This window comes from Ziziphus jujuba, chromosome 2 (genome assembly GCF_031755915.1).
Source record: "Ziziphus jujuba cultivar Dongzao chromosome 2, ASM3175591v1".
NCBI lineage: Eukaryota > Viridiplantae > Streptophyta > Magnoliopsida > Rosales > Rhamnaceae > Ziziphus > Ziziphus jujuba.
In genome coordinates this window covers 28,144,183-28,171,344 of record NC_083380.1, presented here as the reverse complement: position 1 = coordinate 28,171,344, position 27,162 = coordinate 28,144,183, and the positions used below count along the sequence as shown (strand labels likewise).

Here is a 27,162-nt window from a genome sequence, read left to right as displayed (position 1 = left end):
TTGGTTTTTTCATTTATAGCAATTAATCTTTAACTTGGTAGGTACTGTGACACGTTATACGTAATGCAATCACATTTTTACACCTACTCTTTTTGTCGTGAATTTGTAATTAATTTTTGTCCTAAATTTTATTATCTTATTATTATTAAACAAAAGTCTTGTCATTTTAATATTTTATTATAATGAGACACTGAGTTTTGTTTTGAAAACAAAATAAAAAATAAAGTCAAACAAGAATTTTGTTATTTAGTATTTTTCTATCAACAAGTTTTAAAATGATTATTAATTATACAATTTTGTATATGTCAGCATTAAGGACATTAATTATCAAACATTTTTTCTTTTTTACAATTTTTTATTGTCAAACTGAGAGATAATTGTTAAATAAGCATATAATCAAATGTAGATTTAAATTTTCCATGTTATTTAAAAAAAAAAAAAATTGACTTTTGACCATATCCAGTGGTCAATATTTGGATTTTGTTTTCTTTGATATCCTCATCAACACCCATATGTTCTTTGAAACATCTATTGTGTATCTTTTACTTTTTGGCTAAGAATTTTCTTATAATTTTATTATCTATATTTTGAATTTAGTAAACCATAGAAAGGAAGTTGGTAATATGAACAAAGCAGATTTGTATTCCACAAATTGAAATATTCTTCTATTTTACAAATATTGGATTGAAGCAAGTTGTTTCAATGGCCATAGTCTTCTAAAGGCAACATAGCCAAACTAATCCCATCGTCAAAAAGCAAAATGCTTCTCTTCACAAGCTTCCTCACAAGTGACGTGGCAGCATGTCATTGGTCTGCCTTTCAAAAGTTGACCACTAACACGCTGCACAGCTCAAACAATTCCCGATTGGTGACAGATGGCAATTCTCTATCAAAACTATAACAAAACATTTTCCCAACCACAACTATTCTTCCTCCAGATCAAGTCCGATCCGTCGTTGCCGTCTTTCAAAGACAGCTTTAAACGATTCCTGCTCTGCTCGAAGTTGCTCCTTAAATGCGCTCCGCGTCTTCGACTTGCCATTACTCTGGCTAGACATGGAGGAGCCTTGTTCTTCAGGCAGTGGATTGGATTTCTGCAAGTGTTGGAAGCAACAATACAAACACAGATTGTGATGTTAACCCTGCCGCCCTTGTCTAGAGAGACTTTTTGATTTTATATTATTAGTTCGTAAGCAACAAAATTTTAACTAAACGAGAAGATACCAAATTGTATCCAGCTCCTGGTCCAATCACTAGAGACATCATATTTGCCTTCTTTGCTGCGCCTATCAAAAATCCAGAAAAGCCCACCTGAATGAAAGATGAGTAAAGTTGATACATTTTAGACACACTGACAGAGTTTGGATTTTTGGTCATGGAATGCCAGAACCTAAAAATATCTTGAATAGCTACTTGAAAATCTTTACAATGATCAAGTTAGTAGCTAACATTCAAAAAGCAACCAGACTATTTAAGAGTGATTGGAAGTTAAAAACGTGGTAATAGCAACATTCTCCTGGAGAGAATTTTTCATTTCAAGAATAAGCCTTATGAAACGATTATTTGCAGGGCAGTAGCAAGATACACACACAGTTATGATGATGGCAACTCTATTATGAAAAAGTTCAATAAGATCACTGGCTACCAAACAGCAGCACAATAGATTCATGTGTTCATAACTGAATTGCCCAATTCTCTGTTACATGGACTTGGCAAAATTTGGGCTAAAAAAGCGCTAAGCTCTCTCACCTACGAGTTTTTTCTTAACAGATATTCCTTGAATTTCAAAATCTAACAAGGATAATCCTAAGTATCTAATTTATCTTATCTTCTCTCTTAAACCCTTTTTTCTTTTCCTTTCTCTACACAAGAGCATCTTCTCAACAGAATCAGAGTTCACTTTTCGAAACACATTGCAAATTGCAATATATTCAAACAGCTGTTGAAGCTAACTAGCATGTAATATATCCCACACTAAACTAATCTGCAAATCATTCATGAGTCAACTTTATCTTCCTAACCATCATTACAGCTTGTATTCTGATAGGAAATCAATCAGTATTCAAGGCAACCTCATACTTCAGAAAACACTTCCAGTAAACTTGACATAATTATTCATAATAAAACATAAAACAAGAGCGAGATAACTATATAGTTTAAACATAAGGAGTGCTACCTAATATGTCATCAAAGTCTAAGAGAGAAAAACAATCAGCATCCAGGACGAACATAACACATACCCGGTCACCCCAGCGAACAGATTTTGCTTCCTTACCATAAGCTCGAATTAAGCCAGAAAGAGCATTTAAATTACCCTTTGGGATTTCAGTCCGTTCTGTATCATCTTCATCAAATTCATTTGACCATTTGCTCCTACCCAGTTCTTTCACTTCAATTGCATGGTCTTCTTCAGTATTCCAGCTCTGCCCATCCTTTGAAGAACCTAAAGCATAAAATGTAAATATATATATATTCATTTGCATAAAAGAAATCATATTGCATATAAGGATGATTTTTGTGGATTTGTAAAACATGGGATGAAGATAACCATAGAGTTTTATAGCATTTATTTATTTATTTATTTATTTTTTGTATAGCAATTTTTCAAATGAGACACATAAATGTCCACAAAATTGAAAGAGCGTTGAACGAGCAGTCAGAGAATAATAATAAAAAAAAAGTCAAACTTACATGTGATGCTAGATTAAATCAACCCCCATGACATGTAATTACTAATATGCAAATTATACAAGCAAAACTTACCATCAGGTGCATCTTTTGCAACGGGAGGTGCTATGACCTTATCTGGCTTCTTTTCTTTCAATCCAGATAGGTGTTCATCATTCTCTTCATCTTCCATATCCATGTCCACCTGGCAGATATAAGAACCAAAAAGGAAGTTAAATTAAGAGCACAGAACCTAAAGTTCCATATCACAGTTAACAGATGAATATTGCTGTACCACATTTTTTTATATTCCATTTTTTTTTCCCTACATTTTTATTCATTTTTCAAAATATTCTAGTACATGCCATAGATATATTTTATCATAAGAACAATACAAGCACATGATCAACCTCCACTGATTGGTAAATCTTAACTATGATGATGTGGAACTTTCTCTTAGCTTTTGTATACATAATAAATAGGAAAAATAAATTAGTGTAAGTTGTAACTGAATTACCTCTTGAATTCCACTTTTCTTCAAATCATCTCCATTAAATAATGACTGTAAGCCAGCAAAAAACAGCATCAAAGGCAGGAACACATGCAAGATACAAGTAAATATAAAGGCATCCCAAAGCCTATTTTCACAAGCTAATTCCTTCAATCTATGTTTTTACTTTGAAGATTAATACCCTAACCAAACATAGAATCTAAAACTCCACTCAAGCAAACCTTAACATCCAGTTGCAGGTATAAGGCTGGAGATTCTTCCCATTGTGCAGCCATCTTTTGTATGTCTTCTTGGGTAAAACCATGCACGTTCCTAGCTGCACAGCCCTAAAATTTTCAAAAGTACAAGATAAGTTCTCAATGTGGGTTTTTGCCAATTTAAACAATATGAACACTTCTTAGGATAGACAATCATTAATGTCACTGACGCAACGTAAGAAACTAATTTGTAAACTTATCCAACAGTATGCAAGAACTAAAAATTTATTTAGTAAAGAAATCACTTTCAGTTGTAAGAGGTGTTGACATAAAAGTATCCCAGCATTGCATTACAGTTGGATATGATAGATGAACATTAATACAAATTTGTGACACAAAGTACTCTTGCACGGTTCAATTTAAATGGATCACTGAGAATAAGCTCACCGCAGGATCCTTGTAGGAAGCCTCTAATATATAAACTTCATATCCCGAACTCTGCAAGAAAACCAATAGCAATCAGTGAAGCAAAATAATAGTAGATGACACTATAAATTTTTTTTTTTTTTCCTATAAGAAAAGCAAACAAAATCAGGTTTGACCACTCCATAATTACCCACAATCATATGATAAAAATAAATTATCACCATCTTTGCCATCGCAATATTCATAAAGAGGCATGAAATGTTTCATCATAATGTAGGAGGCGTCTGCATATACCAGTTAGCATGGCAGCAGACTAAGTTAAGGGGTGGCAACTCCTAACTTCCTCCATTGTTATGATTAAACAAAACATGTGCTGGCATGGTCATATGATATAGCATATGCGCATTAAAACATGTCAAGCATGTGGCACTTTTCTGATAACATTGATCTTAAAATTAGTTATGAAACTTAGATCAATTATCATCAAACAATGTAAAAAGTATTATTTAAAAAATAGAACAAAAACATTAAAGATTAATGAGATAAACTGATAAAATAAAATCAACAAAGCCTCATATCCTGACAGAAAATTGGAGAAATACAGAAACATACCATACTGAAAATTCGGAAGTGCAAAATATCCATGGCTATACAAAATAATAGATAATATATAATACACAAAAATCAAAAGTAGAAAAACATACCATATCAGGAACACAAGTGCAAAAAACAACAAATCTATAAGTATGCAAAGTCTGTTTTTCATATTGCCACTAACAATGAACAATCATACTGACCATAATCCAGTAAAGCAAAAAGCCAAGAAAGTGGTAGATCACGCAACCAATTATGAAGAAACACTATGTGCATGGAACTATTTGTATGCAAAACAGAATATGTTCAGCATGGCCATCAAAGTTAGTCAACCAGCTAGCAGAAAAATACTATAAGAAAGTATAATCTAAATACAAGATGAGCTTTAATACTGAATTTAAAAAATAACAATAATAATAACAAAGATAGACTCCATTTGTCTAAATTGACAAGACTCCATTTGTATAGTTGACAATAATATAAAATGTCCTATGATAGCAAATCAAATGTAAACCCAAATACTTGAACACAAAAAATAAAAATAAAAATAAAAATCAAAATAAAAAATGAAAAATATAAACCCAAGATTGCTCTCTGTAAGCCTATTTCATTGTCTGCACCAAAATGACTATAAGACTACTTTCTTAAATTAAATTCACAATGTTGCTGATTTAGTTCAAAGGAATTGAATTTTGTACAAGCACTCCGAACAAAATACTAATTTTCACAAAACAACATAAGGTGAATGAGATGTGAATGCCACCACTGACACTTCACATGAAGAAGGTGAGTGCACTTCAGAAATATTGAGTCGACACTTCAGAACGCATGGCAGAGGTTGTGAGAAAGAGAGAATTGAGGGTATACCTTTGCAACTGCCCAAAACTGAGCAAAATCAGCTACCCGCAGATTGCGGTCATCCACTAAGACGAAGCACACATATCACCAACAAAAGGGTCAATAGCCGAATAAAACTGCATCTTTGGTTAGCGAAAATGAGGGCAGTGCTTGCACACTGCACCACCACTTAAATCTAAAATCAAACTAGATGATTTGCTTGCTAAAAGCCCTGGCATGCCAACATTCCATAACTATTAAATCGCTTTTATCTTATTCTTACGCCTATGGGTTATAATTTTTTTTTTTCCCCTTCTTAAACAAAGCAAAAGATAACTTCAGCTTCCCAAATTAAACAATAACTCAAATAAGTTTTAATTTACAGTGTTTAAAAGGAGACTAGATGTCTTTGAATTGGGGCCACCACACCATCAGAAATGAGATATAGAATAACAAAAAACATTCTCTCAACATCACCAGACCAGAGGAAACAGGTACCAAATTAAATACAAAAGTTACAACAAAAATTACAAGTAACTCTAGAAAAATATCAATATTGTCCAATTTACAAATGGCTGCAATGCAAAGAAAAGAGACAGTGAAATAATATTGTGAAACATGAAAGCTTATTTCCAGTTATTTTGGCGATATCAAAATAAATACATACCAATTATGAAGGTAAAAACCCCCTCCTCAAGGGTCCTCTTAAATGCTTTTAGCATGCTTGACCGATAAGCCTGTTACGAAATCATAACAGCATCATAATCAGGCCAGAAAAATGACACATTTTAAGTAAAAAGAAATTCTGCAGCAACGCAACTGCAAGAGCAGAACCATACCAACAGTTATATCCCACACCCACGGGAAAATAGAAGTAGGTAACATATAACAATCGTAATTGAGACCAGACACGTAAAAGTCTCAATGGGCCACAAAGCTATAGGAAGTATAGAAGGTAATTTAAGCACATTGATTCACATGCAGCATATAACACAAGTTACTACCATCATAATTGCAAGCATGTGACAACAGAAGTTATTCAGTAATTTTTATTTGGCATTTCTAAAATATGCCTGTAAAGCAGCATTGTTAAGAATATTTATACTTATGATGCTTCTGTATATCAAATATATAATATTTATATAAAACCTACTGCAAGTTACAACATTAATTTACTATAAGAAAACTAGCATTAATCATGCATTCTTCAGCAATCATAAAAAGTGAAGTACAGGGATCCATTGGGCCAAGAAAACTAGTGTTCCATGCAATCCTCTGCTTGATAGACCATTACTCAAATATAAAGAAGTATGCTTGCCATCAATTCCTAGCAAGCAGAGGGATAATAGCAGCCTTTTCTAATAGGGAATGGCAAAAACCAGATTATTTATTTGCAAAAAGGAATGGTGGTAACTAGGCAGAACAACATAGTCAGAATTAAGTGCACAAATTTTCTCATCATGAAAAATTACAATGCGCACAAATTTTCTTTCTCATCATGAATAATTACCATATTTTGCCAGGAGTACCATGTTATGTCTGTTGCAAAGAAGTCTAGATAGACCAACTTAATGAAAAAAGACAAACTTATGTTCTAACATGATAAGCTTTAGCATAAAAAGACACAAATATGGAGGTATTTGACATCTTATACTCCTAAAACAATTAATTATATTTATAATTTCATTACCTCCTCCATCTCAGGTTCATAGCAATACTCCATCACTTTTTTTGTAACACGTTTCTTGCCTCTGACAGAACTAGAAGATTTTGAAGTATCAGCTTCCTCAACCTTTAGGATGGAAGACAACAATTATTCAAAAATTTGAAGCATTCAAACCTCAGTAACAAACATTAAAGAACATGACCACAGAAAAAGATGCATGATGAGCATTCTTAAAAGGAAAATCCACAAGGTGATCTTTGAAGACAAACTGAAAGTAACAAGTAAGAACCTTTTCAACTTCCGTCATGAAATAATCATCCATAGAATGAATTCGTGGAGCATCACCACCATTCTCAACCTCTACATCACGCAACATCTTTGCCATGTAGCTCTTCCCACTACCTGACAGTAGAAAGGAAATTTTTTTATGATTCCATAATATGGTTACAAAACTAAATAACATCATGGCATGGCATAGCTTGATCTCTTACTTCTGTAGCCAGCGAACCACAAGGACACCGACTATAGGTGTTACATCAGTTTAAATTAAGAACAAAACTATAACAATCAACTCAGAGTCCAAGTGTTTACTCTAACATACTTAAATTACCTTCTAGATGAGAAAAGGAGTCACTAGCTTGCACAGTTAAAACTTTATAAGTTAACCAGCTCAATTTTTCACACAATTCTTGCACTGTTCCTCCACGTACAATAAAAGAATAACTAAATTATGTAAAACTCGGGGATTAATAAATTCAAATAGAATGAGGATAACAAATTCAAGTAGAACAAAAAGAACAACTAAATTATGTAAAACTCGGAGAATAATAAATGCGAATAACAAAATTCAAGTAGAACAAGGATCAAGGTAAACTGAACAACCATTTAAACAAATTTACACCATAAGGCATAAAAAGCATGGATACAAACTTAAGATTAGAGAACAATTTTTTTGAAAAAGATATAAAAACACAATTACAAACTTGAGATTAGAGAACAATTTTTTTATTAAAGAAATATATATATATATATAGATAAAAACATGACTAATATTTGAACATTAACTGAAGCCCAAACAACCAGAATATCAAATTCACTTCAGTATCTTATGATATTTTGCTTTTTCACTCCTAGAAAGTTTTCCTTATTCTTGACTCACATGGAACAAAACATATAGACTTAATTTATGGAGATAAATCAATCAATGACAGAAATTCCAAAACAACCAGATCAATCAACAGAAATAAATTCACAAGTACACATATTGATAAAATATCACTTGAACTGAAAATAATAAGTATTATAACAAACAGTTTAGCTCATAAACTTATCCTCTAGATTATCCCCATAAACTAAGCAGTACAACTCTGTAAGATTATAAATAAATAATCCTCTCAAACTTCGAGAATAAATAAATAAATAAACAATTAATAAAATTGCAACCTGGAAGCCCTCTAAGAATTATCACAAAATGATCTGGGCGAGATGATCGATAAGGCTGTTTAAACAAGCGGGAAGCATCAACAACTGTAGGTTTATTCGAAGAAGATTGCTTCGGTGGGAAAGGTTGCTCCACTGCCGCATATGGCTTTGATAATGTTCTATGGATGGCTTGTGAATCCTGGGGACAAAAGCAATACACTTTCTTTTAATTGTCTAATTGAAAGCTAAAAATACATTCATAATGTAGGCCAATACAATAAAGAATATAAGAAGACAGAAATACCTCAGTGATAAAGGTAGCAGATGCAGGCATGAATGTCTTAGCATGAAAATAAGGCTGTTGCAAGGATTGAGCTTCAGGAATGGGTGAACAAGATGAAGACACCATTGCTGAGGTACTCACAGGAACAGGAAACAACGCTGACGATTTCGGCTGTAATGGCGGGTCCATAGGAAAAGGAGGTGGTGGAGAAGCAGGAAGAGGAGGCTGCCCACCATAAAACCGAGAAGCCTGCGTATGACCCATGTTCTCAGGAACAAAGCCACCACCAGCAGGACGTTGAAAGTAACCTCCGGGTCCACGAATATGATGATTGCCAAATGAACCCTGATTGACATCCTGCAACGGGAAATTCATCTCAACTGGTTGCCTCACATCAGTTGGCGGGCCATAAGCATTCATATCACGCTGCAGACCATATTGTGGTGGAAGCTGATTGTTGGGATCACAATTGTTCATAATAGCACCTCCTCCAAGATCATTGTATGGAGGACCTTGCCAGCTATTCGGATGTGAATATGCTTGTTCACTGGCAGGCATGGAATCTCTAGCACTACCAACTTCAGAATCAGCACAAGGAACACGATCATTCATGTTTTTGGCTACATGGGTCTGAAAATGATGGAAAGAGCTCTCAGCTCCACCTGTATTTCTCGAATCAACATCTTTGTTCGCATCTAACTGAAAACCATTCCTAGTATTATTAGTCAGCATATGTTTTTGCCCGGAGGCTAAGTCACTCTCCTCTCTCTGTCTTATATTCTCTCCAGAACCCAGTCCCGGATCCTGAAACCCACTCTGAACGCTACCATGTTCGCGAATAAGCTTCAATCTTCGCTCATCGTCCCAAGAAGTCCCCGCGGGATTCGGATTAAACTCGCCCACCACACCACCGGAACCGAAATCATCAACCCTCGGCCTCTTAAAGCTCCTATCGCTCTCAACACCGACGAATCCATTACCACCATAATCGTACGGTGGCGGAGGAGGAGCAGCAAAACCTTCTCTATACGCTGCGTTTTGCTCATATGGGTTTCTACCCCAAGGTCTCGGATTTGCGAAACCATCATTTGGGTTCCCCAAAAGGGGACTGTTCATAGCTACCGGACCATGATACGGGTCGAAACCAGGTCTTTGGAAAGAGTGATTGGGAGCATCGAATGCGAACCTAGGGTTTTGGTTGAAAGGTGGATGGGGAGGAGGAGGAGGAGGAAGAGGAGGAGGGCAAAAGGGGAAGTGACAAAAGGAGCAAGTAGGGCAGATGTTACCTTGGATTTGAGGTATAGGACGCCATTGTTGGTATTGTTGTTGTTGATGATGATGATGATGATGATGTTGATGGTCCATACGCTAAGAGGTTTTTTACTTCAATAGAAAAAGCTGAGATCACTGAGAAAAGGGGATTGGAAATTAGGGTTTGGAATTGGATTATTAGGGCTTCCAACCAAAAAAGAAAGGAAAGGACCTGCGACTCACTGGCTCTCTCTCGCTTTGCAGATTGCTTTATTTTTTTGTTTTTGCCTTTTTTTTAACTTTTAGCGCGTAATGAATCATTTTTCCAAACAAAATTTTTTCAGGTTTGCAGAAATACAATTTAGTCCCTTCAAAAAGTGTAATTTAGAAAATCTGTTAAAAGCAAAGCGGGGTGTAGATTGTAATTTTATCTCTAAATATATAAGATTCAAATTTCTGTAGCTAACCGTCCCACTAATTTCTTTATTAGGGTATGAATTTTTGCCCCAAACCGAAAAAGCTTCTCTCTCTCTCTCTCTCTCTCTCTCTATCTCTCTCTCTCTCTCTCACTTCCTTTCGAGTTTGGACAGCTTAGTCTCCTCCATCAATCAGGTATTTTTTGAGTTTTTCGTGTATTTAATTTATTTATTAGGCTTCTTTTCTATTTATTTCTTTTGGTTAGTTTGTATGCATTTTGGTTTTCGATTTTTGAGTTGGAAAACAGTTCTGCGTTGCTGAATCTTTGTGAGTTCGTATTTGATTGGTTGGTTTTCATCATAGCTAAACTGAAAATGACAACGAGATGCCAATTTAGGTGGACTATTTGGTCTTCTTTATTATTATTACTTTTTTTTTTTTTTTTTCTGGAATGATCATAAACCACAGAATGAGAAAATATTTTGTTGAGAGTGGGGTGGATAGTATTGCAGTTTTTTTTTGCATTTGAGAATCTTAAATTAAAAAAAAATCTATGATACTAAATTATTACATTTTTCATTGAGGATTTGTTTTGGGTATTCATTGAATGGTACTTTTATTTACCTTTGAGTTTAAAAGATATTTTTTAGACAGAGCAGCCTTACTATCTAGGAAAATTTGGGATTAAACTTATTGAGATTGGTAAAATTAGGCCCATGCGGAAACAAAATAGTGTGAACTGGTATTACTTAGTTTTAAGTTTGAATCGATGAGTTTGCATTAGTTAGTTTTAAGTTTGAATTGATGAGTTTTCATTTCATTTGATATTTCTATAGGAGCTTGATAAGCATACTGTATTTTTATGTATTTGAACTCCTTATTATTGTTCAATTGATTGACCTGACTGTCGATCAGTAAAAAGTGCTGATTAGCTGCTAAAGAGAAGAATGGATGGCCATGGGCAACGATGGTTGGCTGTGGCACCTTCAAATTAGTTTTCCTTTTGAGTATTTGAAAGCCATGGTCATGTGTGGCTATGGCTGGCCAGTTTGAAACTTATTTTTTTATTATTAGTTTTCTCAAAATGACTGCAGTCTTTTTTTTTTTTTTTTTTTTAAATATGATTTTCTGTTGTATACATTGAGGAAATAGGTTATGGGAATTACTTGTGATTTTAGAAGTTTGAAGGTTCGAGGTTTGAGGTTTGAGGTTTACTATGATTTCACAGTTGCCCGAATCATGGAAGAAATGAGGAGAAAAAGAGGAGCAATCTGGTAAAGAAATGAGTATTTAGGTTATGTAAAGAACCCCACAAATTGCGTAAAAAAAGGCCCAAAACAGCATTGCTAGCTCTCTTTCTTTCTATGCTTCAAAATTCCAGACTCTAAGCTTCATAATCCCCTCGGGGACCTTTATCGCCCTCTATCTGCTCTTATTTCTGGTCTTGCTGTTGTTGTTGTTATAGTGTCTTATGGCTGGCAGTGAAAGCAAAAATTCCAAGTTTGACAGTGAGGAGCCCAACTCAGACTTGGACCAAGCTTCAAGGAAAAACATGGGGTTGAATATTGAAGGGTACCCAGTTGAGGGTTTATCCATTGGAGGCCATGAAACTTGTATAATCTTCCCAACCCTCAAGTTAGCCTTCGACATCGGACGCTGCCCCCAGCGTGCCATCTCACAGGATTTCCTTTTCATCTCTCATGGGCACATGGACCACATTGTAAGCTCCTTTGTCATCTTTCTGGACTTGTTTGGTCACTCTCTTTCCTAATTGTATGCGGGTATTTGATGAATCTTCCATCAATGTAAATTTCATAGGTGAAATTTTATAATATTTTGAAGACCCTCCTAATCCCTTAAAGGAAATTAAAAAAGAAAAATAACTTTAATGAAATTGGATTATTTTCTCTCTTTTTTCATGATATGTTCTTTTTGGTTAACATGGTTTGGCGGATAGATTGAACGTAGATGTCTCAATGTATGACAGGGAGGATTGCCCATGTATGTTGCAACTCGTGGATTATATGGTATGAAGCCCCCTACAATTATTGTACCGACATCTATAAAAGAAGATGTAGAGAAACTATTTGAGGTGCACCGAAAAATGGACCAATCAGAGCTGAACCACAATCTCATTGGCTTGGATGTGGGTAATGTCTGATTTATATTTAAATTCCCCATCATCTGAAGAATTAGCTTTTTCCACGTCTTATGAAGCTTAATATGCAGGAGAAGAGTTGCAAATAAGAAGGGATCTTAAAGTACAAGCTTTTAGGACTTACCACGTCATTCCAAGCCAGGTATCCTATTAGAGTTGTAATACATTCTCTTTCGCATATACTTTGAGATGCATTAAAGTACTAACTGTCCGGTGCATTATATATCACAGGGTTACGTAGTTTTCTCTGTAAAACAGAAACTTAAGCAAGAGTATATTGGCCTTTCCGGGAATGAGATTAAAAGCTTGAAATCATCAGGTGTGGAGGTGTGTCTTTGTAGTTGTGTTCATAAACTTTATTAATCGCTTGGTAGCAACTTTTTTAATAATATATATTTATATATGCCTATATATAATTATTAAATGCTGGTATAGCACAACATGACTGAACATTCTCGCTTTCTTCCCCTCTCCCTCTCCTTGTTTGTTTGATTAACTAGAAAATTATTGAGACAGTAAAACATAGTACCTTAATTTTTTCTGTACAGAGTACCTTAAGCAATTTATGTTGTGTTTAATTTTTCGTTTCTTGTCAGCAGGGCTTGTCATGATATTTCTGTCTACTTTTTCTTCATTCCTTCTTCCAGTGTGTCGTTAACCAGGTTGAGTTTTGCTTCTTCTCAGATTACGTACACCGTGACAGAACCTCAAATTGCTTTTACGGGAGACACCACAGCTGACTTTATAGTTGACAAAAGTAACATTGATGTTTTGAGAGCAAAGATTCTAGTTATGGAGGTGTGCTAATTTTTTTTATTGGTTATATATATATATATAGAGAGAGAGAGAAGATACTGAGTCATCTTATATAAATTGTTGGAGCAAAGATTCTAGTTATGGAGGTGTGCTAATTTTTTTTATTGGTTATATATATATATAGAAGATACTGAGTCATCTTATATAAATTATTGGTCTCTCATGGAATGATGCAGTTTTAAGATTTTGGGGATGAAGGGTTAATGGTCATTTAGATGTGTGAGTAATACTCTCATAAAACTGCATTAGCTCACGTTAAAGAGTATCTCATACTCTTAACCATCCTATGGCCCTGCTTTTAAGGTGTTGGCTATAAAAGATATCGTAAAACTTTAGGTGCACGCAAGGTTATCTCAGTGTGCATTATGTATTATCTGGACTGAAGTACGGACTGTAAAATCTATCTTGTTGACATGCCTTATATTGAAGATATGCATTTCTTCTTGGAACACACACACACTTTTTTTAATTATTTAATATCTACATGAAGCTGTCATGCTCAAAGTTGAATAGGTTTGTTTCAAGGGTAGATCTTAATTCCTTTCTTTTCATGCAGAGTACCTTCGTTGATGACTCGGTTTCGGTTGAACATTCAAGAGAGTATGGACACACTCATCTACATGAGGTTAGTGTCTAAAGTCTTTTAATTAACAAGTTTTTCTTGATCTCTTTGTTGTTTTCCGATGAATGCTGCATCTCTTCTTATTGGTTTTCTGATATGCCGCTTTCCATTTACCAGATAATTAGTCACAAAGATAAGTTTGAGAACAAAGCAATTCTTCTGATTCACTTTTCAGCTCGATATTCAGTAAAGGTATATAACTATTGTATGATCTTCTTCTCTCTTCTGCGTTCTCTGTCATACTTAAATTGTTGAGTTTTCAATCATGGCTTACCAGGAAATTCAAGAAGCTGTATCCGCATTGCCTCCGCCTTTAGCAGGCCGAATTTTTGCACTTACAGAAGGTTTCTAAAGGATAGGTAATGGAGGCTGATGGATCATCTTCCACTTTTTCCATCAAGGATCACCCTTCCATCAAGGATCACCCGCTTGTTATAATTTAGGTGTTTCATGGAATACAAAGTTTATGAAACAATGGTTTAGGGTTTTATCTTTTACATTTTTAGAGATGATGTAAAAACTCTATCCAATTAGTTCAATTATACACGTTAAACGAAACAAATATTTATATTGGGTATTCATATTGTTACAAAAGTAAAATAAAAGTTACATAATATTGTTAAAATTGAAACAAACCTATAGTAAACAATTTTGTATATTTTCGTATAGAAAATTACAAACGTAACTGTGAACTCAAAAAAAAAAACTGTGAACTTCAACTTTTGTTTCAATTTTCTCCAACTTTGTTTTCTATAGACGACACATGCAACTGAAAGCGAACATCAGCAATGAATTATTTTTTAATTAATTGTTATCGATTTTATGAAAAATACATAAAAATAATATACAATTTTAATTCATGGAAAATTATAAAAATCTCCCTTTAAATTTTTACAATAGTTTTGTATTATTTAAAATTATCTCTTCTATCAATTTTTTTTTTCATTAAAATAGTTTATACATTTAAATCAAATATTTGTTTTTTTTGGTTACCACTTTAGAAAAAGAAAATGAAAACAGTAAACTATTTTATTTAATTTTTTGAAGGAAAAAAAATAAATTATCCTTGAAAACCCATATTATAATATTATCTTATTTTATATTTTTTAGGTGGGATTATCAAAATATATATATCTATATATATAATCTTAGACAACTATTCATAAATCCTTTTTTTTCCCCCTCTTTTTTTGTCTTTAGGAAAAATTTAGCAAGTATAAACCAAACTATTGTGTGCAGAATCATAATAAAACATGTAAGATTCTACAAAAATAATTTTTGGATGTTGGATAATAAATTATTGGATGTTCAATTATAAATAATTTGTTACAACTTACACTACAACACCAATAAAATAGTAAAAATATAAAATTTAATCTCCATCCTAATAAATAAAAAAATAAAAATAAAAACCCTATACTTATATTATACTTCGTGAAATAGAACCATAAAAAAATATATTAAATATTATTATTTATTAAAATATTAAAATAAAACATTTTGTTCGTTTTTAGCTCCCTTAATTAATAATAATGATAATAATAAAATATTAAAAAAATATGGATTTTAAAGCTTAAGCCTCTCCATGGTGAAGGTGAATCGGCAAAGCCCTAGACTCTAAAAAGAAATCAAATTCGGCCGTCACGAAGCCCATTCAGCTCTTCTCTTACTCTTTCTCCTTCCACTCCGGCAGTGGAGCACCACCACGTCCTTCCACCGGTACGCCTCCCTCCCTCTCTCTCTCTCTATCTCTCTCTCTATCTCTTCACCTTCGAACGGCTCATTCCCTCTCTCTCTCTCTCTCTCTCTGCGCCCACTTTTTTTATTTTAAAAGGGATATGCTTCAAATTTTGCGTCTTTTTGGTTCTAAACGTGAACAAAAAAGAAAAAAGCTTGTGTGTTTTGTCAAATTTTGGAATAGAATATCGAAAAGGAGTTTTTTGCCCTTGAATTTGATCGATCAAATTGTTGTAAATTCTGATGGTACAAAATATACTGGTTTTGACCATGACGCACTGAATTTTCTAAGCATTTTTTTTTTAATTCTGTAATATTTTTAAAACAAAAATGCTTATTGTTCCTTCTGTGGGTAACAATGCTGTTTCAATGCACTTTTTTTTTTCCTAGTAAATAAATGTTTACAAATATATTAGAAATCTGTATATTTTTCTTATATTTTTTTATACTGGTTGTTGGTAATTCCAATATTTTGGGTGTATTTCTGTTCGTTGATTTGTACTTTAGTAAACTTGATTGTGTTAAATTTTCTGTTACGGTTTTCTTTAATTCGTTCTTATTTTCTTATTTTTCTTAATGCAGATTCTCCGAGTCTCCTCAGCTATTTTGGTATTCTGCTCAAATTTTCGAAGTGAATCAAGTAGTTCCTTTTTCTTATTTTCTGTTTAGTTATTTTTGATTGATTCTTTTGCTTACTTAATGATTATATGGAGTAGATATATGTATCAATAGACATGCGGGTTTATTTGCATTTTCCTGAATTTCATTAGGACTCTAATTTTCTTGTTTATTCATCAAGAATATAAGCTAGAGATTCATAGTTAAATGTTATTTGTTTCTTTTATGCTTGAACCCTTATTTTAGTTTAAGTTTACTATTATTGTTGTTGGAAGGTTTTTACAGTATCATCGCTCTTCATGCTTGTTATCCTGTTAAAGAAGTAACGATATGTTAGTAATATATAGCTGCTGCTTCTGCTTTTACTTGAATTTTTTTTTTTTTTTTTCCTTGCATCCATGGTTGTAGGTTTTCAATGTTCCAAACGTTACTCAAAGCATGGAGGCCATTAAGTTTTACATTTTTTTTTTTGCCCTCTTTATAGAATGTAGAAAATTATGTTCTTAGCTTGTTCTTACATTTCAATATTTAGTGCACTTAACATATGTCACTTACAATGATGGCTCACCTAGTTCCGTCTCCTTGTTCACCTAGTTCTGTCTCCTTGTATACTAAGGCTCGCATTTGCTTTGAATAATATTTTTGATAGATGTTAAGCATTTTGTTTTGTCTTGTTTTGTTTTTGTGGAGAAGTATTGTTGCTGTGTTTATTAACCATGATGTTGCTCTAATTTTCTTTTTCTTTAATCTATCAATGCCACAGGTTTGGGATTTTTGTTATTCACGACTTTTTAAGGCATGACTTTGCTTGAACAGATCTATGAGGGCTTGGCCAGTACCCAATCTCCCATAATACCATCAGACTACCCCATTGTTCTGGATCCAGTTTCTATTTTTCCCAGTTTGAATCTCGATGACTCAAATGTTTCATCGCTTGTTATTCCTGTTACAGGATGGAAAATATCTGAATCTGACTCAGAGCTTATTACCCAGTGTAAAAAGTTCTTTACCAAGCTGAGACGGGAGCTCAAAAACCCCAACAATTTTGGTAAAGAGGAGTTCTTGGGTATTCTGAATGAATTTCTTGAGAAAATTTCAAAAAATGCTGGACTTTCAATTGGAGTTAATCGGTCTGATAATGAGTATACCCGGGTTTTAGTTCAGAAGGTAGGATCATTGATGGGCAAGGATGTTGCCAGTTTGGTTTTGGAAGCTTGTGTTACTTTTGAGATTTGGGAATTGGTGGAAACTCTGATTATCAACAGGCTTATTGAAAATTCTTGTTATTCCAATTTGGTTCATAGACTTGTGACAAAGAAGAGGGCCGACTTGCTTTGTCAGTGCATTAAGCATGCTTCTAATCTTGGGCCATCTGAATTACTCCTAATCTTGAGGTTTTTCCTTGGTTTGCCCAAAAATGCTTATGGTAATGCAGTTGATGTGCGCAAGGAATGGGAGAGCCAAGCTTTGTTAGCAATGGACAAAGCTGCCAATAAAAGTCTTAGCGGGAAGAAATCTTCATTGGCAAAAGAGGCTGCAATTTTGCTTATGTTGGCCCATGATGGATTTTCTTCTCCAGAGCTCTGTTTGCATTATTTGTTGTCATCCGAGAATCTTGATGAAGTGGTATTTGCATCTGCCATTGCCAAGTTGAATGGTGAGGAGACGAGAGGTTTGATCACTTACTTGGGAAAATGGCTGAAGAAATATGAGAGGTTTCCTCAAGCCGGTCCCTGTCCTAAGGCATCAACTTCTCTGGGTTTGAAAGCTTGTGATTGGGTTCCTAAGCTTGAAGATGTGGTTAAATGTATTGGGTTGGTGTTGGATGAGAATTATTCTGCATTGGTTTTGCATCCGGAGTTTCATCAAGAGCTTATGTCTATGAATGAATTGGTTACATCTTTAGCCCTGGAAGCAAAACTTAGTTGTTCTGTGGCTAACATAGCTGAGAAAGTGAGAATTCAAGTGTAAGATGCCTGGAGCTTTCCAGTTATCAATGTGTTAGCATAATCGAGTCTATACTACGGTTGTAATTTCATGGTCATCTGGATTGGGAATGGGTATTTTTGATCTAGGTGAAGAATTTTGTTCTCTCCCTCTCAATACCAATTGTCTCTGAAAGCCACAGATGTTCATTTATGTTTGCCCAGATTAACAATTCCGATTTTGATTCTTCAATCTATAAAGCTTCTTACGCAGTTCAATATTATATGGTTCTACCGTAAATTGTCTAGTTGGCAAAAACACTCTTAAAATATAAGATAGAAATTAAAATTAACATAAAAACTGTTAATGGTAAGAAAATGGATCCTGTGTCTGCTCCCGTTGCAATTTCTAATATTCACGTAACCTGTTTCTTTGTAATGAAAATATTGAAAAATAGAGTAGCTCAAAACTTTATGTAAAATTTGCAAACAAAATTCGCAAATTTAATTCTATAGCTCAGGAAGTGGTAACAGGACTAATTAACATTGGCACGGTGAAATGCATTATTGAAGTATAAAAAGCTTTAAAAACACAAGCTAGTCTGCATTACATTGTTGGTTTTATTTTCCTAGTCACCATGTCTCTATTTAGGTGGAAGGTGGAATTTCCCATTGTCTAGGCACTGGACCAAAGTCATAGATGATTTCTCTGTGGCAAGACCAAACAAGCTTTATCGCTTCCGGGGTCCCAATTCCTGCACCCCTGGGATCTCCAGCCGGTCCAAACCTGTCATAAACCATCATTTTGACATATTTAGCACCTGGAAAGCTCCTCATTTAACCTTACAAACATATCATAAAAGTTTATACCGACCAGTGATTTTGTGGAGCTCCAGTTGTTCTTGCTCTTAGTCCAGCATATGTAGTCCCATTCACCGATTTGCCAAGAACTTCCTGCAAGATGGAATTTGACAACAAACAGGATAAAACTTCAAAAGCCTCATCTAGACTCCACCCTTGAAGGAAAAATTCATTGACTGACGACTCTGTAATACGACAGAGAGGGCCAGAAAAGAACAAACTAGTGTGCTGTCCTGAGGCAAGTGAGAAAGTGTAGGACTGCCAAGACGTTGTTGATATGCAATGTCATATGCATTAAAAGTACTTTCCATTTGGATTTGGGATTATCAAAATAAGCATGTACAAGTCTATGGTGAAGTCTATTCCAAAGCATACAGTAACTACCAAGAATTTATTGTCTGTAGTAATAGTCAAGTGTTAAACATGTATGAGATGTTTTCATTAAAACATAAAAGACTCAAATCTTGCCTGCAGAAAATGAAGATCATTTGAAACAACAGCAGCTGTTAAATGTGTATGCATCCTCTCCAGGGCATCCAACACCAATGGGAGTTGTTCTTTGCTGTATTCGGTGACAACCTAAAAAGCAAATACATTAATATCGATAAATGTTAGCTTCGTCCTACCAAAAAAACAAAAACAAAAAAAAAAATCAATTTGCTAAAATAATTTAAACAAGAAAAAAGATAACTTTAGGTTTCAACTCTCTCGGCTTGTTTTCCATATAAAAATTGACTTGCAAAGTAAAACGGAAGGTTTTGAGATGAAGTCCAGTACACACCTGAAAATGTAAAAGCAATCATATTATGACTTATTGTTTACCTGGAAGGGCCCAAAAATTTCTTTAGTTACAAGGTCATAGTTGTTGTCCTTCAGAAGTTCTTCAACAGGAACATAAATGGCTGTTGGTTTGATAGCACCATATACAGGTGGAATGGAATGATTCTTTAAACGTTCGCCGCCAAAGAGTAGCTTTGAACCTGGTATCTGGAGCAATTTGTTCATGTGTTCTAGAATTGCTTCAGTTGTAAACTGCAAATACAAAGGTAGCAAAATCAACCAAATTAATAGTGCTTGATTTTACATAATAGAGTACTCATGGAACTCTACAGAACATCAGGTGACCTGTGATTTTACGCGATAGAAAAACTATAAACAAAATAAGTCTATGTAAACTGTTATTTCCATGTTCTCATTTCAACTAACAAAAGATTATCAATTGAGCTAGGGGTGTGTACTGTAATGAAATGTACCAAAAGAATTAAAAATAGCAGTGTAAGTAGCTAACATACTGTTAGGACAGGGCCGATAGTTAAATCTTCTAGCTTCCTTCTCTCGGCGAGATCTTTCAGTTTGGATATAAGAGAACTTTTGGACCAGTTCTGCATAAGAGCAATAACAAACCATCAAGAAGAAAGAAACACAAAGATAGCATTGGTGAAAGAAGCCTTACATTAAACTGTATAAACTAACCTCGTGCATGAATAGAATTGATTGTGCTGAGCACTTCTGACCACTGCATGCATATGCATCCTGATCACAGACCCAAGCAACATAATCCTCCTGCCAATCAACAACCAAATAATTAACAATGACATTGAATTGGAAAGTGAAGAACTACATATTCGGCAGAGGAAAATTGCTTGTAAGAGACCTCCTGAACATCAGGCCCCAAGATTTTCCAGTCAAATCCTGCATCTTCCAACTTAATACGACCCTTTAGATCAACAGCCAATTTATCTGCCACTCTCGAGCTACCAGTAAAGAGGGTCATTCGTGGATTTGCCTGTTAAGCATTAAAAGTAAAATTCAGTTCACAAATCTACATGCAATCATTGAAACATCATTTGAATTGCAAAAGAAACTTTCAACATGGATGGTTATGCCATCAATGATCACAAAAGAAACCATCGAGGTAGCCTATTGAGAAACATCAAGTATGATTAGAATCTTCTGATACTAATAAATATTAACAACCAACAACATCAAAAGCAACTATAATGAACCAACCTCCAATAGCAGCTTGTTCATTGTCTTTCCATCAGAATTTATGAAGTCAACGTCTTCCACTGGTAAACCACAGTAATGAAGCAGCCGTGTCATTTGTTCCATCACAAGGCTTACCTACATAACATGGTTCATTGAAAGCTCATAATTTACCAACTGAAACAGCGAAAAGCGATACAAGCAAACTCCAAAGTAAAGAAACGAAAAAGTTAATTATAGTTGGAAAGAAGGAACAACAATTTACGTAAACACAAGTTCAATAACTTTAATTGCCACATTCTTGTTGCCTCTTTTAGAAATGAAAGTACATTTCCCCACATAAATTTAACTTCTTCACCATTAAATTATACTTATGGTTAATTCATAAATAAGACATGAAATCCTACCGAAAATCACTAAAAAAGACATAGAATTCAGACTGTCAGTACCAAAATGATATAAACAGTGCCTACCTTGCTATCAACTTTGAGAACCGGCTTGTTTCCCATATAAAGTGCACCCATCAACTGAAGTACAGGTATTTCTAGTGGGAAATTGAAGGGAGTAATAATGGCAACCTGCAAAAACACTCTTTAGAACATCCATCCTCGTTGTACATAAAAAAATAACCACTTCAATGAAAATAAATTATGTGATGCAAGACAATTCAACATTGGAACAAACAAATTCATTTACACAACATATTTATCAATCTTGCCGTCGTGTCATGGTAATCATATTTCTAACAAATGAAACCTGATCCAATGTCAAGACGACATTACAATATGCAAACAAATTACATCTCTTCAAAAAGGAACTACCAAATAGGTGACAGTGCCCCTAATAGATAATTGATTTCCCCATGCTTGGTATAGTATTGAGACACCATCTGTGTAGGTAATGGTCTAGCTTTTACAATAACAAACAATGTTCATGATGTCTTACAGGACCATAAGGCCAACGGAAGCCATGACTTTGCTGTCCAAGATGATTTCCAGGGACCCCGAAAGACCTTGCAAGAAAACGAACCTGCCACATTGTAGAAAAAAAAGAAAATAAACAAATACTGAACATATGTTTAGTAAACTTTGAAAAAAGATTCTACCATTAAGGAACTGTTATGAATTGCAGTTATATTTAGAGCATATTCCTCCTTTTAAAGAGAAACTACACATAATTGCAATTTTGCAATATAGTTTCAGGAAGGAAATTGTTCAGTAGATTCAGTTCAACAACCTACTTGAATGAAAATGGAACATAGTAAGAAATTGAGAAGCTCAGGTCATCCAGCGCCAGTTGGACATTATGAAGGCTGAGTCCTTTTGTTATCCTTTTATTACGGTCTTCAGTGAACAAATAGGTCAACAAGATAGATTCATTTGTACCTGATCACCAGAGAAATTTTCCAGAAATTTTTGAGTAACATAAACTTCCCCAAAAGCCTGCTGGTAACTCTTTGGAGCAACCCTTTGTATTAATCTCGTGAAGAAATCTGCAACCTAAAAGCCAGAGAAAATGAAAACTATTGCCACACTAGTAATCTGAATGTACAAATAAGTGAAAAAATGCAAAGTAAAAGCCCTTTTTATTTAAACATGTTACCTTTGGCAGCGAAAGCATGTGAGCTGCCTTTGCAGATATATCTCCAAATAAAAGATACCTATGAAAATAATATTTCATTTTGTACATATATTGTCATAAGTATAAACTCTTTCATAATAAAAGGCTATAAAAATCAAAGTGTCCTCTATGTTCTAAATCTGAAGCCAAAATAAAAAAAAAAAATAGGTACCAGAGATAAACGAAGTAGATCAAAACTATACACAAACCTCTCAGGATCTTTAAAGGGATTGTGTAAACCATGCTTGGGACACCTGGACAAGCTCTCCACAAAGGGCTGCCAAAGCAGTCCAATAGTTGGAGATAATTATGGTGTAAATAAATGATATATAACATTGTAAAGTTACATAATAAAAAAAAGATTGAGGAGGAAAATTGAAAGATGGGATTAAAAAGCAACCCTAGGTGCCTAAAATAAAGAGCTGAGGTGTGCGCTTAATAGGTTAGACATACTCCATTTGCTTAACTATAAAATTTCAGGTGAAAACACAGTCATAAAGCCATCAAACACCACATCAATGGACATACCTGAATTCCTGTTTCATCAACCTCAGCAACTTTCATAAATGGTTCCCCATTTAAAGGATCCACAATTGTATTCCAACATGAAGATCCTGTCCATTTACCCTGCACTAAAAGGTAGAGCTATTTCATATTGAATACTATATTAATCATACTACATAAGATAAGATGGAAAATATAAGGCAATAGAAACTAAATAGAGAAATTAAAGAATTACTCAACAGAATTAAACTGGCTTTAAATGTTCAATAATTTTACTCCAAATTTACTCCAATACCATTTTCTGCTTTAAGTGCATCACATTATGCATGAGATCAGGTTTTACTGAGGCAAAGCACTATATGTGATAAATAAATTTTTATTCTAATGAAAATGTCCATCATTTCTGGAGGTTAGGCTGGAGTTTGAGCTAGACCTTATCGTTTTCATAACTAACATACCTGATAACTTTTTTAAAAGAAAAAAAAGATAAACAGCCGTTCAGCTAAAGAAGTCAATACAGGACCTACCCAAGTTCTGTACTTCGGCTGGCTGTGAACCTGATATCGCTTCAGCTTCGACAGTTGCAAATGGCAAAGAATGAAGAGATCTGCTGTATAACATACAAAATTATTCATAAACAGATTCAGATACTTGGCACATACAGCATCACCAGTAGAAGAAACGCTACAACCATGTTTATATAAATCAAAAGACAAGCATTATCAGGTCGAATATCTTCTTTGTATCAACAAATAGAAATCATCAGAACTACATATGTATGGATTGGCCCTATTTTGAAAAAAGTAGAGAACCTTTGCTGGCAAGGTTGATTCTGCTGACAAAGTTAAATTTCAAAAGCAGAAAGCAGCAGGGAATTCATATGCATTTACTGAAGCATCCGAACTCAGCCTAAATATGAACCAAACTATACCTTATATGCAGCTAAGCTATATTTTTTATAAAAATTTAACTAATATTCTTGAACAATCGGTGATGGTTCCAAATCAGAAAGCCTATCAAAATGCAGAATTTCAGGGCTTCTACAAGAATCAATGATCACAATCACTCAGTAATATGTCTTGAATTAAGATTAACTTCCAAATCTAGCCAGAATTAGAATTACCCAACCCGTTGAAGGACCATTTTTTTCAAAAAAAAAAAGAAAAAAAAAAATCCTCCCTTTTTTCATATTAAAACTCCAACCATCATACAACTAACACATACAATCTCAATTGTGACCAAAAGATTTTCTTTTCATACTTGTCTGATCATGAATAGTTCTATGCAGAAGTTTGCAACTCAGAGCATTAAAAAAAAAATAAAAAATTAAAATATACGAAAACAAATTGAGCAATAAAACGGAACCCAATATCATCAATTTCCAAACTTTTATACTCAGAAGTACACTAAACCCATAAACATTTATAATCCAATCAAAAACCCCACCAAACCAAATTTAAGAATTTGAAGCAGAAAACCATAAAAATTATATACCTCGAGAGGTTAAATGAACTGAACAAACTTAAGGCTGTTTGAGGAGCTCCGAATCTCATTTTTCTGCAAACTAGAAACTTATTCATGGTGGATGATGACAGAATACCAACACACAAATTGGTTTTTTTTCTCTAGAAAATCAAAAGGGTGTCTAATTTTTTTACAAACTCTAGAAGTGGGGTGGCAAAGACTGAAGGCCTAAAAATGAGAAGCCGTGTGCGTGAAATATCGACTGGGTTCTTGGTACACTAAAATACCATGTTTTTGTGTTTTACTGTCATTTCACATCCCAATATACACCAATTCAATCAATCGTCCAAGTGTAGGTTATGGAGACGAGATATAATTGCATGTGGGCATCACCCATTTGATCACAGTGGAGTTGCATTTTTATACTTCAGAAGATTATGTTTTTTTTTTCCTTTTTTTTTTTTTTTTGTACTTTCTGAAAAAAAACCACCTCGTATACAACTATTGTATAAATAACATACCATTTATACGTAGAAAAGCTTAATAAAATATTTATAGGATGTATATGGTTTATTTTGGTATTACATGATATTATGTGTGATTATTGAATTATTGAATTTACATTAAAAATGATTTATAAACATTTATAGATGATGATGATATGATACCAATTCGACCTAAGTTTTTTTTCTCATAGTTTAGATGTTGAAGAATAAAATACGCAAGCACGAGAGTCAGTCGCTATGATATTCAGCGAAAAAATGAGTCAGTTGCTATGAGCTGATAAAGACGACTAGCACTAGCTGGAATCTACTTTTGTTTTTTGGGTAAATCCAGCTGGAACTTACTTGTAAGATAACGTTTCCAACTTGATACATCTTTATGTTTATCTTCTCTGCGTTGTCGGAAATATAATATGGTAGTATAATTGCATTATCATTTTATGGTACAAAATTCCGTGGCAAAGGCAGTATTATTATAATATGGTAGTATAATATAATTATTTTTATTTCTTTGCTTATTTGTTTGATTTGTTCTCAATTTACAATTTTAAATATTATGGAATAAAAAATTTGATGATTAATAATCTTTTTTTTTTTTTTTGGCCCTTTTGATGTTGGAGAAGATTAAATATCTTATTGCAAAAAGGGTGTGGAAGGAATGGATATCTGTAAATCTATTCCAACAATATGGCGTATATCCATTGTCACGAAAAGTTTCTATATAAATATATATATTTATCAAAACAAGTTTCTATATTTAAAATACATGATATTTACTGAAAAATTGAAATAAGAATCAGCAAATTGGACTTACCTCTTATAAGTCACATACATAATATAATGGAAATATTAAAGCAATTTAATTTTTTTTAAATAAAAAATAAACGAACCAACTTGTGAGAAGCAAAAGAAAAATCATAACAAAATTAGTCCTTAGAAACAAGTAATACAGGAATGGGTCGGAACTTAGTCCAAGTGGGTCATCTTGTTTAACATTGGTTTGGCCCATTTTACTAGATCCAGCATGCCTCTCTTAAGACCTACCGGTTTGAACCCCAAAGCTCACAGTTAAAGGCCCAATTGACATGACTCCTCAGGCAGTTCTTTCACCAAAATTTAACAATGGTAACAATAATCTTATTTAAGTACAGCTATTCAAATTCAAAATTATTATAAGAGAAAAATAATAATTTTATCACTTAGATTATCCAAGAGGTATGCGTTATGGGCAAATAGGGATTGGAGAAGATAGGAAATATCTTTGATTGGTTGAGTATGGTTCATCAATCATAGTGGAAATCAATAATATTATAAGTACCAAAATATTTATCAAATAATATATTAAAATATTATTAATTAATATATCCATATAACTTAAATATTGAAAAGTAAACGCTTAAATAAATAAATAAATTTATAAAATAAATTAATTAAATATTATTATATCATCTGTAACATCATTTGATAAGTCTAACTTATTGAATGGAAATTTGAGAGTTATTGAATGGAAATTTGAGAGTTGAGTTTGAAAAGTAGGGATTAATCTAATTTATTATTTAACTTGCATTTTCAAGTTAAAAATATTGTACAAAATAAAAACAATTCAATTTCTATTCGTGCTCGGAGGTTTCCTCATGACTAAAAGACTGAAAGAGTCTTTTTTTACTTTTCTTTTCTTTTTCTTTTGTTGTGTTTTCAATGGGTGCATCATGTTTGGTATTAATTTTTTATAAAAAAAATAAAATAAAAAAAACAGTGGAATGAAGTCATTCGAAATATTAAAAGGATATATATATATATATAGTTTAATTAGATATGGATATCCTAATTTTAATAAAATTAAGATTCATATTAAACAACATGTTATCTATGTTAATATTCAAATTTTATAAAATCTAAATACTCGCAATTGACAATTTTTTAATATGCATAAATGTGTTAAATTGCCAATCATATGTGAGTTTGTCAAACTTTTATCTGTACATTACAAGAAAATTTGGAAATTATCTAATCAGAATGTTACAATTAGTTTTTTTTTTCTTTTTCTTTTTTTTCATTTACAGCATTTTTCGACTAT

General features: G+C 33.5%; 4 protein-coding genes across 13 annotated transcripts; 2 read left to right on the top strand and 2 right to left on the bottom strand.

The window, feature by feature from the left end:
* Positions 1-619: 619 nt before the first annotated feature.
* LOC107415854 (uncharacterized) lies at positions 620-10,157 on the bottom strand. 3 transcript variants are annotated; one of them, XM_016024257.4, is made up of 13 exons: positions 8,625-10,156; positions 8,342-8,519; positions 7,188-7,300; positions 6,923-7,024; positions 5,900-5,969; positions 5,263-5,318; positions 3,823-3,873; positions 3,400-3,504; positions 3,185-3,229; positions 2,764-2,872; positions 2,241-2,443; positions 1,225-1,311; positions 620-1,094 (listed from the first exon to the last, which is right to left on the bottom strand). In XM_016024257.4, the coding sequence occupies exons 1-13, from the start codon at positions 9,966-9,968 to the stop codon at positions 924-926; spliced, it is 2,634 nt and encodes an 877-aa protein (XP_015879743.3). In that variant the 5' UTR covers positions 9,969-10,156; the 3' UTR covers positions 620-923. The 3 variants fall into 3 exon arrangements, with proteins under 3 accessions (XP_015879743.3, XP_060670495.1, XP_015879744.3); XM_060814512.1 differs by having other exon boundaries at positions 938-1,094; positions 2,177-2,443; positions 8,625-10,157; XM_016024258.4 differs by having other exon boundaries at positions 938-1,094; positions 2,315-2,443.
* Positions 10,158-10,302: 145 nt separating this feature from the next.
* LOC107415850 (tRNase Z TRZ1) lies at positions 10,303-14,435 on the top strand. Of its 4 annotated transcripts, XM_048473449.2 has the most exons (10): positions 10,330-10,466; positions 11,424-11,545; positions 11,737-11,991; positions 12,259-12,421; positions 12,501-12,571; positions 12,661-12,756; positions 13,114-13,227; positions 13,802-13,870; positions 13,985-14,059; positions 14,145-14,435. In XM_048473449.2, the coding sequence occupies exons 3-10, from the start codon at positions 11,743-11,745 to the stop codon at positions 14,217-14,219; spliced, it is 912 nt and encodes a 303-aa protein (XP_048329406.1). In that variant the 5' UTR covers positions 10,330-10,466; positions 11,424-11,545; positions 11,737-11,742; the 3' UTR covers positions 14,220-14,435. The 4 variants fall into 4 exon arrangements, with proteins under 4 accessions (XP_048329408.1, XP_048329405.1, XP_048329406.1 ...); XM_048473448.2 differs by lacking the exon at positions 11,424-11,545 and having other exon boundaries at positions 10,304-10,466; XM_048473450.2 differs by having other exon boundaries at positions 10,363-10,466; positions 11,500-11,991.
* Positions 14,436-15,427: 992 nt separating this feature from the next.
* Positions 15,428-18,400, top strand: LOC107415858 (uncharacterized). Of its 2 annotated transcripts, none has more exons than XM_025072493.3 (3): positions 15,428-15,586; positions 16,187-16,213; positions 16,986-18,400. In XM_025072493.3, exon 3 carries the CDS (start codon positions 17,021-17,023, stop codon positions 18,191-18,193), a length of 1,173 nt encoding a protein of 390 aa, XP_024928261.3. In that variant the 5' UTR covers positions 15,428-15,586; positions 16,187-16,213; positions 16,986-17,020; the 3' UTR covers positions 18,194-18,400. The 2 variants fall into 2 exon arrangements, with proteins under 2 accessions (XP_024928261.3, XP_015879751.3); XM_016024265.4 differs by having other exon boundaries at positions 15,429-15,586; positions 16,187-16,244.
* Positions 18,401-18,642: 242 nt separating this feature from the next.
* On the bottom strand, positions 18,643-25,008 carry LOC107415857 (delta-1-pyrroline-5-carboxylate dehydrogenase 12A1, mitochondrial). 4 transcript variants are annotated; one of them, XR_007241064.2, is made up of 17 exons: positions 24,613-25,008; positions 23,646-23,728; positions 23,143-23,246; positions 22,824-22,891; positions 22,597-22,654; positions 22,380-22,493; positions 21,940-22,023; positions 21,468-21,572; positions 21,019-21,132; positions 20,663-20,794; positions 20,482-20,571; positions 20,301-20,390; positions 19,831-20,040; positions 19,477-19,587; positions 19,230-19,406; positions 19,022-19,101; positions 18,848-18,934 (listed from the first exon to the last, which is right to left on the bottom strand). XR_007241064.2 is itself a non-coding variant. In XM_016024263.4 (16 exons), exons 1-16 carry the CDS (start codon positions 24,696-24,698, stop codon positions 18,796-18,798), a joined length of 1,668 nt encoding a protein of 555 aa, XP_015879749.3. In that variant the 5' UTR covers positions 24,699-25,002; the 3' UTR covers positions 18,643-18,795. The 4 variants fall into 4 exon arrangements, 3 of the variants coding, with proteins under 3 accessions (XP_015879749.3, XP_015879750.3, XP_060670271.1); XM_016024263.4 differs by lacking the exon at positions 19,230-19,406 and having other exon boundaries at positions 18,643-18,934; positions 24,613-25,002; XM_016024264.4 differs by lacking the exon at positions 19,230-19,406 and having other exon boundaries at positions 18,643-18,934; positions 23,646-23,725; positions 24,613-25,002.
* Positions 25,009-27,162: the final 2,154 nt, after the last annotated feature.